General features: G+C 35.1%; 4 protein-coding genes across 7 annotated transcripts; 2 read left to right on the plus strand and 2 right to left on the minus strand.

The window, feature by feature from the left end:
• The first annotated feature begins 236 nt into the window (after nt 1–236).
• LOC110383785 (large ribosomal subunit protein mL42) lies at nt 237–727 on the plus strand. Its single transcript, XM_021344679.3, has one exon. The coding sequence runs from the start codon at nt 325–327 to the stop codon at nt 667–669; it is 345 nt and encodes a 114-aa protein (XP_021200354.3). The 5' UTR covers nt 237–324; the 3' UTR covers nt 670–727.
• Nucleotides 728–4495: 3768 nt separating this feature from the next.
• LOC110383763 (dual specificity protein phosphatase 13B) lies at nt 4496–11924 on the minus strand. 4 transcript variants are annotated; one of them, XM_064043523.1, is made up of 6 exons: nt 11752–11924; nt 11339–11383; nt 10566–10643; nt 5678–5808; nt 5189–5415; nt 4496–4955 (listed from the first exon to the last, which is right to left on the minus strand). In XM_064043523.1, exons 1-6 carry the CDS (start codon nt 11767–11769, stop codon nt 4756–4758), a joined length of 699 nt encoding a protein of 232 aa, XP_063899593.1. In that variant the 5' UTR covers nt 11770–11924; the 3' UTR covers nt 4496–4755. The 4 variants fall into 4 exon arrangements, with proteins under 4 accessions (XP_063899593.1, XP_021200310.1, XP_021200311.1 ...); XM_021344635.3 differs by lacking the exon at nt 10566–10643 and having other exon boundaries at nt 11752–11922; XM_021344636.3 differs by lacking the exons at nt 10566–10643; nt 11339–11383 and having other exon boundaries at nt 11752–11921.
• LOC135119292 (putative nuclease HARBI1) lies at nt 5892–7707 on the plus strand. Its single transcript, XM_064043522.1, has 3 exons — nt 5892–6458; nt 6607–6894; nt 6983–7707. Exons 1-3 carry the CDS (start codon nt 6171–6173, stop codon nt 7481–7483), a joined length of 1077 nt encoding a protein of 358 aa, XP_063899592.1. The 5' UTR covers nt 5892–6170; the 3' UTR covers nt 7484–7707.
• LOC135119136 (uncharacterized) lies at nt 8298–9632 on the minus strand. The gene is made up of 3 exons (XM_064042829.1): nt 8973–9632; nt 8685–8883; nt 8298–8542 (listed from the first exon to the last, which is right to left on the minus strand). Exons 1-3 carry the CDS (start codon nt 9003–9005, stop codon nt 8298–8300), a joined length of 477 nt encoding a protein of 158 aa, XP_063898899.1. The 5' UTR covers nt 9006–9632.
• Nucleotides 11925–12083: the final 159 nt, after the last annotated feature.

The raw sequence follows: 12083 nt of genomic DNA on the forward strand, positions 1-12083 counted from the left end.
TTGAACATCCTTGGCAGTCGTTACGGGTAGTCAGAAGCCAGAAAGTCTGACACCAGTCTAACCAAGGGGTATCGGGTTACCCGGGTAACTGGGTTGAGGAGGTCAGATAGGCAGTCGCTTCTTGTAAAGCACTGGTACTCAGCTGAATCCGGTTAGACTGGAAGCCGACCCCAACATGATTGGGAACAGGCTCGGAGGATGATGATATAGTCTGTGTACAGTAATTGTCAAAAATGATTTTTCTTATAATGTCAAATGTCATTACATTTTAGGTTAAGTTGTGTTGTTGAAAATTCATAATTTTTGGAAGAGATTTCTCTAAAAATGGCTCATTTAATTAGAGCTGTAGTATTCAAGCCAAGAGAAATTGTTACAAGATGTTACAATAAAATTGTAATGACAGACGACGGCACAACAATAGTCGCACTTCACAAAGACCAAGAATTCCCTTATGAACACTCAAGACCGCTTCCTGAAGAAACTGTTGCTGACACAGGAGTTTTAAGAATGACTGATAAAGACGAAGTTTACAGAGTATTCAGAGATATGAAACCCGAGATAGCAAGAAAACAACTGGCATCTCTAACACTCACTACAGAACACAGGTGGTTCCCCAGAGCCAGGGACAAGAAAGCCAAGAAAACAGAAATGAACCGCCCATATTTGTAGAATTGTTAACATAGTAGCATAGATTGTAGTATTAATTAATAAAGTTTTGTGAATACAATGTTTTTGTTTCCCTGTAGCTATTAGGAAAACAACTAAGAAGTTGGAAGAGCCTTATCGGCTCTTCAAACCCAGTAACTTACGAATTGTACTCACTGATATTTGCATCGTATAAGAACTAGAAGACAATAATATTGAACATCTGTCTTACTCTAAAAAAATTACTGAGTGTAGAACTTGCCTCCGAGTAGGTAGGTATGTGTTTTTCATTCCAGGTTAGGTGATCAATAATATCATAATTTAAGAGCCCAGCTCTTGTCGGTGCAGCTCCTTCCATTTACACCTATCTAGCGGAAACTTCTGAACTTCCTTATATGTCACACCTTCACCTTTTCTTTCATTTGCTTGATGTAGCTATACTTTGGATGACCCCTTCCCCTCTTTCCTTCGACCCCTACTATAACTTTTTAAAATTGTATCTAAATACACTATGTCTTTGACATCAATGATCAATGAAGGTGTAGGATAACATCCTAGGATGCCTGGACTAGGGTTGATTTTGCCAATACATTTCATGCTCATTCCTTTTCTGTAGGGTCAGCCAAAAAGGTTGTTAGTGAGCTTACAATATTGTTATTTCCTGAAACACGCATAAACCGGCACTGAAAAAATAACATATCTAAGTTATATCTGCATGTTGGCCGAAAAGTATTTGCAACACTGCTATTTATTTTTATCAGGCGCTTATTACGAAAATTAAAAATCAAAGTTGTCTCTGAACAACATTCAGAATCGATAGAAACAAGCACAACATTCTAAACCAAATTCTTGGGAGGGACAGTGCCTATGTTTAAGAATCCCCACCTAAAATCGTAGTTGTACCTAAAATCTAAGTATAACTGATTTTAAAAGGTCACGCCAGAAACTGTCGAGCGCTCCGGGATCGATCGTTCAGCAAGCTAAGCTACAAAGGTCGTAGGCGATACCTATACTTATCGTAACATTGACATCGCTTCTTCGTCCTACCCCTTCTCGGTAAAATATGATGCCTCCACTCCAAGCAACTACGTAAATCAATCAATCCGTAAATAATACTGACCCGCCCCTGACATACTTACGTTGTCACCGACCGTGAACAGCGGCGCTGAAGGGTACTTGCGTTCGAAACAGTCGTATAATGAGCAGAATCCAGGGTGAATCCCGAATTTGGCTTGCGTTAATAACAGAAAATACATTTAAATAAATAAGTAACTTTATTTTTGATAAATAGCTTGTATATTCATTTCACAATTTTAATTATTAATATGCTAGGTATTTACGCCATAGCCCTAGTGTTCCTTTAATTAGTTTTAATATCTGTTACATTTTTAACAGGTACATATTTGTTAATAGGTTTATAATATTACATGCGATTTTAATTCTATAATTAATTATGATAAATCATGTAAGTAATAAATAATGTAGCAAACTAACGTTTGATTAACAGTACATAGAAACAATGAATTATGGGAAACATGCCTCATCTATCATTTTGTTCACTAGCAAGGCTCTGGAATTAGCCAAAGTAGTTTATAACGGTAATTAACAGCTTATCTTATTAAATATTAATATATTGCTAATAAATAGAAACTATGATCAGTAGACTATTGTCACAAACTACAATAATTTCTCTTTCTAAAAACAAAGTATTTATTCCTTCACATTCAATATCACAATGATTGCTTCCTTTGGTGCTCTTTACATCTAAATATTGCACTTATAAACATCGACTAGTTCATCATCAGTCACAAACCACACCTTTACCCAACCACAAGTTCCTCTGTAGGGAGGGCTGCCATCAACTAGGATAATTGCCGATCTTCAATGCGCCTTATACAGTTATAAACATAAGGATAGTTTACATTTATTCTTGCATTCATATTTTTGCTATATTTTGCACTTTCAGAGTTCGCCGTATGCGGCTAAATATAGCTTTTGAAAACCCCTCCTTGACCCCTTCGGATAGCTGCCGGGAAACCTGGGCCGATGGCAACCCTATATTTAACCATTGTAACTGGAGATATGCTGCAAGCTAAATTAACTGTGCCAGTTTCTAATTAGAGCTAAAATAAATAAACTGCATTACAAAAATAGGTCTTCTGATTTATTGCACTATGTGATGATAACTATGATTAGAATAGAATTAAATAGTGACACATATGTGCAGCCAAATGTCACGTGAGTTGGCAACTAGTGCGAGTCCTCGAACAATGAGTGCTCACTGTGTGTAACACCTGTCCACGAGCCAATGACAAACATGCTAAGCTAAATACCACTACTATCAGAAAGCCGTCACTCAAGTGCCATAATTGCCAGTCTTGAAGAAAAACTTAACATTAATAAAAATATACTCTCGGGAATATAGGCATTATTGCATACGATGAAGTCATCTCATGACCGTAAGGCTAGGCAATTGTACTATAGTCAGATACCAATAGTTACTCGCTATATAGAAGCTTTAACATCTTATAAACTGGACAAAGTCTTATTCTACGTTACAAGAGTTAAACATTATTTCTTCATTTCTACAAAAATAACAGCCATATATCTCTATCAATACAAAACAAAATGGCACACGAGAATATAACCCAGATACAGTATTACTTCATTACAAAATCAAAAATATAAAATTCTGTGTGTTATCATAGGTATTATATAAAAATATGGCATTTTATGGTAAATCAATAAAAAATAATATATCGGATCTTTGGATATAACGTAAAGCTTTAAAAAATAATTCGATAAACCTCATGATTGTTTAACATTATTTAAAGTGAGCTTAATTCCATTTTTTTACATTATAATCATACTTTTTACGATATTTATGGAGTTATTCTTTTACGACTCAATCAGATTAAACAACAGTCAAAATATTTACAGTACATTTAGGTAACTATAGGTAGATTTCAAATTTCAGACCCTATAAGTACATAATTTTCATAAAGTGTTATAAAATTCATCAACAATTATACTTTTCGTGATATTATATCAATTTTTCTAACAAAACCTTTGCCCGCTTATTTGGCGAAATGCGGGTGCTTAACTTTTCAGTGAGACCATTACAACACTAGGCCAAAATATAATGTTATATAACTGTATGTATTAGAAAATAAATTACTATAAATTAAGTGTAAATCTTGTAAATGTCACAAGTGTTATGGGTACTAAAGGTAGAATTCCGTGGATAGCGGCTACGACAGCCGCGCGCGGCTTACGACAGTCGTCGGCCGCGCGCGACAATAGTCAACATATGAAAATGTATGGCGCCGCTGCCGAGGCCAGCGACAGTCGCGCGCGGCCGACGAATTTCGTGAGCCGCGCGCGGCCGTATGCATCTCAACATGGTCTAGCGCTTAATAACATCTATATAATTTTAGTAAAACCAGAATTGAACTGTTTTTTATTTAGTCGGCAAAACTTCCTTTTGTTTTCATTACATTACAAATGCTTTTGAATCAGTATTGGGTAGTATCCTTCATCATTTCTACTTTTAAAAAATAGGGTTGATTGGTAATCTATTTTCATAATACAGCCACAGCAATACGTCATCCTCTTCTTCTTCAAGGATATCAATTAGCACTTCGACTAGAGGGAACGGACGAACAAAATCTACTAATTTCAACACAATGCCGCGCGCGGCTTACGAATTTCGTCGGCCGCGCGCGACTGTCGCGAGCCTCGGCAGCGGCGCCATACATTTTCATAGGTTGACTATTGTCGCGCGCGGCCGACGACTGTCGTAAGCCGCGCGCGGCTGCGTAAGCCGCGACCCACGGAATTCTACCTTTACTCTTCATTTCTTCATTAAGACGAAATTGGATACGGCCTTGGTGAAGTGGCTTTGTTGTTAGGTAACTCCTCATTTGGATCTTATTACACAGTAGTAAGATACAAACGGTAACAACTTGGCAGAAATTTTAATATTACATTTCACGACCGTTTTTAATAATGATAGAGGTAACTTCGGTCGAGACTTCGCACCCGTCGTCGTCTATCAGCATCGTCTAATGAAAAATTGAAGAGGGTCTGAAGGGAACCGTTTCGGTAGGGTCAGCGGATCCGGTTGAGGCGCAGTTCCCTGTCCAGCTGTTGCAGCTGACGGATGAAGCCCTCGTTAGGGTGAATGTCACGACGAGAGCGCACTGTGCCCAGGGCTTCGGCCAAAGACATTCCGCGTTTAATCATGAGAAACGCTAGCGCACATGTAGCAGATCTGGACACTCCCATAAAGCAGTGAACTAATACGCGTCCTAAAAGGAGATATTTTCATCAGTGTTTGCATTTTAACATTATTCGAAAGGGATGGGAAATAATGGCGAAAATGCCAGTTTTATGGGGCAACCATCGCACCGTCGTATTTATTAGGGAGAAATGTCCAATCAGTAGACTGATCCCCGAAATCCAATTAAATCAGAAGTAATACTTAGCAACCACAGTGTATTAATTTCCTGTAAATAAAAGAAAGTAGGAAAAAAACACATACCTCCACTTGAGATTCCTTCATCAATGAAGTTGGCAGCTATGTGGAAATATCTTGAAATATCAGTCGATGGTAAGTCCATAAGCTGGAAGCCTTTGTAGCGAAGTCCGGGGCAGTCGCGATAGTAGAGGTGGTCTGTGTCCACCTGGGTGTAACGCTTGCCTTCAGCGGTATTCAGCACATAGTTGATGCCCATACGCCTTAAAAATGCCTTGTCCTTTGCGGCAACCCTAAATTAACAAATTCATTGTATAAGGTGAAGGTGACAAGGATATTAAGCAAATTCAATAGCCAATAGAGGTGCAAGGGGCAGGAAGATGAAGCAGGAACAGGAAAACCTACGAGACGTGCGGAACTGTTCTTACAAATTTTCATCATCCGAGAAAGCAAACCGTTTTTGACAACAATGGATAAGTGTTAGCCAATATGAAACTCTACTCTAAACATTTGATTATTTGAAAATGGGGCAGGAAGATATAAATAGATACTCACGCGTCTCCAACATACAGGCCCGGATAGACTTCATTTAGATCCGGAGTGGGATTATACGAGATATCCGCGAATGGGCGATTGCGGAACGACGATAGCGAACTGAGCACGGATGACGGCGACGAGCCAAAACTCTGTGTATGAAACGTACGCGTTACACATTTACACAAACATTGACCCATATTTTACATCTCCAAACTGTACGTTAGTGTCTAAGGTCCGTATTACAGAAGGCTACTCAAGTCCTGATCTCTGTTTAAAACTAGATTTGAGTTGAGATTTAATTTTAGAACGCTGCTCAAGCATAGATTCGGTGATCATAGTTCAGCCGAGTGTAGATCGTTACTCAGTTGTAGATTACAGTTTAAGTAGAGATTTGAACTATAATCACGCAAGCGTGCTCGACACCGCGCTTGAGTAGAGATTTGCTTTGCTTGTCAGTTGTCAGTTTTGCAAACAATTTGTTGTGGATTTTAATATTAAAATACTAACAAAAATGGATATTTTTGAAGAAATAGATTATTATGATAATCTATTTCCTATCGACGATTCAAACAGAAGGTTGAACTTCAGCGTTCCGCTCAGATACCTCAGAGATGTACAGGACCCATATCATTGTGAGAACTTCAAGAAAAGATATAGGTTTTCACAAGATGTGGTAAAATCGGTAATTCTACCCTTAATTGACCAAGATCTGAGAAAGTTGTGCAACCGTGGTCATCCCATAGCCCCGGAGTTACAAATTCTTGTGTGTTTGCGGTTTTATGCTACAGCGTCCTTTCAAGTAAGTTTTTGTCTACTCACTCACATTAAAATAATAAAAAAATACATTATACCTAAAAAATAAATTTATTATAAATTAAAAATATATTCAGCAAGCTTAATCATAGTAGGTAGGTTTACTCATGCAAAATATTTTCTTATCTTTGCAGATAGTTTGTGGAGATTTGTTATGCGTATCTCAACCAGCCGCTTCAAATATAGTTGCAAATGTGTCGAGATTGATTGCTCTACAACAAAGACAATATATTAAATATCCACAAGATATGGTGTCACACAGGGCGCAGTTTGCGCAGCTGGGCCGGTATCAAGAATACCCAGGCCTAAGAAATGTGGATGGTGCAATCGATTGCACACACGTTAAAATTGTGAATACTCCAGGTGTGGAACATCACGAAGCCTTCAGAAACAGAAAGTCTTACTTTTCTATAAATGTCCAGGTCAGCAAAATAATATTTGAATTACTATTTTCCTTTAAAATTGGTATGTACCCCAAAACATTAATTTACTGTCTTATTTTAATTTCAGGCAGTTGTTGGACCATTTGGAAATTTTATGGACATTGTGGCACGATGGGCTGGCAGTACACACGATAGCAGAATTTTCCAAATGTGTTTGTTGCGCACCAAATACATGCAGCAACAACACACTGGCTATCTCATTGGAGACAGTGGCTACCCATGCTTAAGATTTCTTTTGACACCAGTAGGCACACCGACAACCCATGCAGAACAAACATACAACAAAGTCCACATTAAAACAAGAAATGTGGTGGAGAGAACATTTGGGAGATGGAAACGGAGATTTCCATGCCTAAGTAGAGGGTTGGGCAACAAACTCATCACAGTTTCCAACATTATTGTTGCATGTGCTGTACTGTTTAACATTTCATTGGTGACAAATGACATGATGCCTTCATATGAAGAAGAGAATGAGGGCATTGAGGAAGAGACAAACAATGAATCGGACAGTCCAGGGACTACTGATGGTTTCGCATTCAGAAACACAATTATAAATAATTATGTCTGATTAAATACACTTGTTTTTCTTTCAATAAAAGACTATGTAAAAATAATCATCTTTTTTTATTAATTATTTATCTTATTTCACAAAACATCTTATATGCTAAGCAACAATTATCTAAAATAACAAAACTTACAACTAATAATAAAGAGGCACATAATTTAACTTAACAAAACAAAAATTACACTTTACTATAAAACTACAGAGATAATAACAATTATAATCAACAATAAAATAAACACAAGAAATAAAAGTTGTTCTATAAAACTACTGAAATAATAACAATTATAAATCAACAATAAAATAAACACAAGAAATAAAAGTTGTTCTATAAAACTACTGAGATAATAACAATTATAATCAACAATAAAATAAACAAAAGAAATAAAAGTTGCTCTATAAAACTACTGAGATAATAACAATTATAATCAACAATAAAATAAACAAAAGAAATAAAAGTTGCTCTATAAAACTACTGAGATAATAACAATTATAATCAACAATAAAATAAACACAAGAAATAAAAGTTGTTGTATAAAACTACTGAGATAATAACAATTATAATCAACAATAAAATAAACAAAAGAAATAAAAGTTGCTCTATAAAACTACTGAGATAATAACAATTATAAATCAACAATAAAATAAACACAAGAAATAAAAGTTGCTCTAGGCTCGTCTGCAGAGATCTCTCTTCCATAGAAATACATATTATTTATTATTAGAGATATTTTGTTTTGCTAACTCGGCTTTAGCTTCTGCTTCCCTTAATTGCTGTTTTAAAATGTCTATTTCTAATTTATGTTTTTCCTGGATGAATTTAACTTGTAACTCGTGAAGTTCGGCTGCTCTCTTTTCCCTGTTTAAATGTTCTGCTTTTAAAATTTGCACGAAGTTTTTCGTTTGTGGATAGTTCTGATTCTACGTATTGAATGCTGCTATGTGGGATGGTGTTTGGTTGGGTGGTCAGATTTTCTAGATTTTGTGATTCCCTTGTTGGAGAATCAACAGCATGGGATAAGGTACTTTCTATTAAACTGTCCACATGCTGAACAGTTTGCAAGTCTGAAATTAAAACAAAAATCTTTTACTTATATTCTAGTCTCATTTTGATTGATGTAAATATTAATAAATAATGAATGAGCTAGTAACTCATGATACATGCAGTAAGGACATAGCAAGAAAGACATTGGCACTGGTCACCTACCGATGTGGTCCGAGTCTAAAGTATCTTGTATTTCTACGAAGAGAGCAGGAGATATCTCGGCTATGTCAGGGTTGATGTCAGCATCAGGGCAGGAACTACCGCCGCCAGTGGCCATTCTATGTTGGCGCTCTCTTGTGAGGGCATCTCTTTGACGGGTCTTCAAATTTTGCCAAAGGCGCCTTAATTGTTCCCCTGATGCCTGTAACATTCAAATAATGTAAATTTCAAATAATCAATAGAGGATAGAAGAAAACAATTGCAAATATAAATAAATATACAAATACTTACCGACTCATTTATAATAGTCGACGCATTATACATCTCCGCAATACGCGCCTAAGCAGCCTTCTTCTTTGCTGTGCTTATATTATCAGTTTTTTTGCTCTCCACTACATCTTTAAATTGTTTTAATATTTCTATAAGTAAATTTCTTTCAATTAAACTAAAATTCTTCTTTCTTGAAGTCATTTTGATAAAATTGTAACAGAAGTGTCAAGTGTCCCACCACCACAGATACGATACACTCGGGAAACATTCCGTTCTACGAACACGCTCGTATTTGTAATTTTAGATATTACAACCAACTGCTATTGGTATCATTGGCGTATAAATAATGGCGTATAAGGCGTAAAAATGCCATTTTTAAATAAAACCTGCAATTAAAAAGCCTATATTATCTTTAAATCATGATTTCATTAATAATTAGATGTTAAACTAAATTCTTATTTTGCGTAAGTTGTAACAGAGTTGGCGAAAAAAATAAAATGTAAACGAAAACAGGCTGATGCATAGACAAGCCATATTCTCTGCTTGAGGCGCGATTTGAATCTCGATTCAGCTGAGTGCAGTTTAAGTACTGTTCTGAAATAAGAACAACCCTCAAGTACAGATTCCATAGTTAAACTATGATCAGGTGATTGGAGATCAAACTTGACTTGAGTAGCCTTCTGTAATACGGACCTAAGAGCACGAACTGTTATTAAATAAAGATGCATGACCAGATACTGCACAGTAAACATACATTAGTAACAACGTAATTTCATTACAAATATCGATAAACAACTGCAATAATTAGCATTTGGTGTCGAAGTGAGATAAGGATGAAAGCATGCATACATCAGTGAACATTCATCACATTTCAGTGAACTGATATAACTTTTGTACATATTTGTACCTAAGTTATGTTATGCTCGTCATTAGTCTACGGGTCGCAGGTTAAGCGTAACTTCTGAGATTTGTCAGATCTTGGGATGAACACAGAACATTTAGGATGGGGTAACTTCTCATAAAAAAACTGTTAGTTGGATCTAAGCTCAATTTCAGGTCCTAAGTTCAAGTAATAGTGATAGTGCATTACTGCGCCTCTGGTTATTCCTTCAGATAATAAAAGGGCATAGTTTATAAGAAAAACATGTTGCACAATATTTTTTTAACACTTGCGACACATGTGCCTACTTTTTTTCATAAGTAGCTACATTTTTATCTAGAGACAGTTGAACACAAACAACAAAAAGATAATAGGTAAAGATTCATACTGACATTCTGACCTTGAATATTGTAAAGCAAAGCATGCAAGCTTGTTTCTACACACCCACAAACAACTCCAATGAAACGTTGAAATATTTTAAAGAAAAATGTATCACAACTGATATTTTTAGATATTGCAGAACATTGAATGAATCATAAATAGACTTGGCAACGCACAGGTACATATTTATGATACTAATTACACAACAATATTTACAGTGCAACACAAAATATCAATTTCATTGAAATTATATCAGCACCTTTTACCATTTTCGTGTAGTTGGATAAAAACAAGCACAGGTCAACTGTGTGATTTAGGCACGGGTCACACAAACATAGGCTGATGATAAATACCATTAGGGTCCTTATGTAGGATCCTACACGTTGCTCTTTAGCCGCACAGTATGAATGAGTTCTTGGGAATAGTGAGTACTGCCGATAACATAACATAGTATATTATTATGATGTTATTAAGCAATAAATAATTATTAATAAGCAATGTTGACAGTACAAATGTTCGATAAAAATGAATAAGCATAATGTGCAATGTGTGTTAGATGTATGTAGAAAACAAATTCATTAAGTACTACACAGTAGAGAATTAAACTATGAAAATCCTGTGTGCAGATTTTTTAAGATATCTAACATAACTATGATTTTATATCTTTTTACCATTCTAAATATCATTTTTACTACCGCCAGAAAGTGATTCCCAAAATTGTATATTTTTGCTTGCTTAACTCCACTTCGATTTTTATTGAATTTCTCCACTACTGAATAATGAGATTTTAAACTATCTAACACTATTAGATTAAGATCATAAAAAAGTAAGCAATGCATTAATTTAAAACTCAGAAACAGAAAGCAATAGAAAAACCATTACAAAAAATAAAACCATACAAAATAGTATTTTTTTTGGAACTAATTGTGAATATGTTACAAAAATATTCAGAACACAGTTTAATACTTAAATAAATTAAAAAAATATATAACAAACATTTATTATACTGTCCATGTGCTTTACTATTTATTATATACATTTGAATAGTGCAAGTTTAAATATATTTTTATCCATTATTTAAATATCTGTATTGTGAACATTTTGAACATAACGCTGGAGTACATACATCGCAATAAGTAACTTGACGTCGGGAATACCGAGGATATAATAGCTGCGGAAAAATGTTTGGCTGTCTTTACTTCCATTAGGAAATAGGTATTATATTAGTGTTAAAATGCAGGTAAGTATAATATTTTTTTTACAACTGTATTGACCAAAAACTACAATGAGAAATTGATATCCCTTCTTTCGTACGTACGTACGTACTTGGACCATAGCAACCTTGAATCTATGACTAAAGTGGTAAAAATAGATCTGGGTTAAATATTTTCAAATCTATTTTTAACTTCGAGACAAAAAGCTTTAAACGTTATTTAAACAATTTTGGTCTGTCAGGAAGTAATTTAATCAAGTGTACTGGGAAAATAAATTACAAAAAATAATAAAAATATTTGCGGCGTAATACAAAATATAACTTACCGAATCCCTGTAACTCATGGTGAATATTTTCTATAAAGTCTATTTAGATCTGAAGATATTAGTAAATATTGTATGATATATTTTTTTCCTTTCGAAGCGAAAACACAACGATCGCAAAATATCCAAATTTAACAACTGCGCGCCATGATAAATCTAGTGTGGGGCTAAAGCCAAGAATAGGCTAGTGCTGTACTGAATACGGAAGATATCGACTAACTACCATTGCTAACTACAGTTTTTTAATAATGAAGAAACATTTGTTTTATTTGCATACTTATTAAGTAATATAATATTAATTTTGAGAACTAGATAGCCAGAATGTTAAAAAACAA

This window comes from Helicoverpa armigera, chromosome 3 (genome assembly GCF_030705265.1).
Source record: "Helicoverpa armigera isolate CAAS_96S chromosome 3, ASM3070526v1, whole genome shotgun sequence".
Taxonomy (NCBI): Eukaryota; Metazoa; Arthropoda; class Insecta; order Lepidoptera; family Noctuidae; genus Helicoverpa; species Helicoverpa armigera.

What these genes read in the sequence shown, in the direction of transcription:
- LOC110383785 (XM_021344679.3), top strand. Translation starts at nt 325, where the DNA reads ATGGCTCATTTAATTAGAGCTGTAGTATTCAAGCCAAGAGAAATTGTT.
- LOC135119292 (XM_064043522.1), top strand. Translation starts at nt 6,171, where the DNA reads ATGGATATTTTTGAAGAAATAGATTATTATGATAATCTATTTCCTATC. An exon ending in ATGCTACAGCGTCCTTTCAA is followed by an intron (nt 6,459 to 6,606) that starts GTAAGTTTTTGT and finishes TTATCTTTGCAG; the next exon opens with ATAGTTTGTGGAGATTTGTT. An exon ending in ACTTTTCTATAAATGTCCAG is followed by an intron (nt 6,895 to 6,982) that starts GTCAGCAAAATA and finishes TTTTAATTTCAG; the next exon opens with GCAGTTGTTGGACCATTTGG.
- LOC135119136 (XM_064042829.1), bottom strand. Translation starts at nt 9,005, where the DNA reads ATGTATAATGCGTCGACTATTATAAATGAGTCG. An exon ending in CGACTATTATAAATGAGTCG is followed by an intron (nt 8,884 to 8,972) that starts GTAAGTATTTGT and finishes TGAATGTTACAG; the next exon opens with GCATCAGGGGAACAATTAAG. An exon ending in TTTAGACTCGGACCACATCG is followed by an intron (nt 8,543 to 8,684) that starts GTAGGTGACCAG and finishes TTTTAATTTCAG; the next exon opens with ACTTGCAAACTGTTCAGCAT.
- LOC110383763 (XM_064043523.1), bottom strand. An exon ending in GTCAAGTTACTTATTGCGAT is followed by an intron (nt 10,644 to 11,338) that starts GTATGTACTCCA and finishes TGTTATCGGCAG; the next exon opens with TACTCACTATTCCCAAGAAC. An exon ending in TGAAGGAATCTCAAGTGGAG is followed by an intron (nt 4,956 to 5,188) that starts GTATGTGTTTTT and finishes ATCTCCTTTTAG; the next exon opens with GACGCGTATTAGTTCACTGC.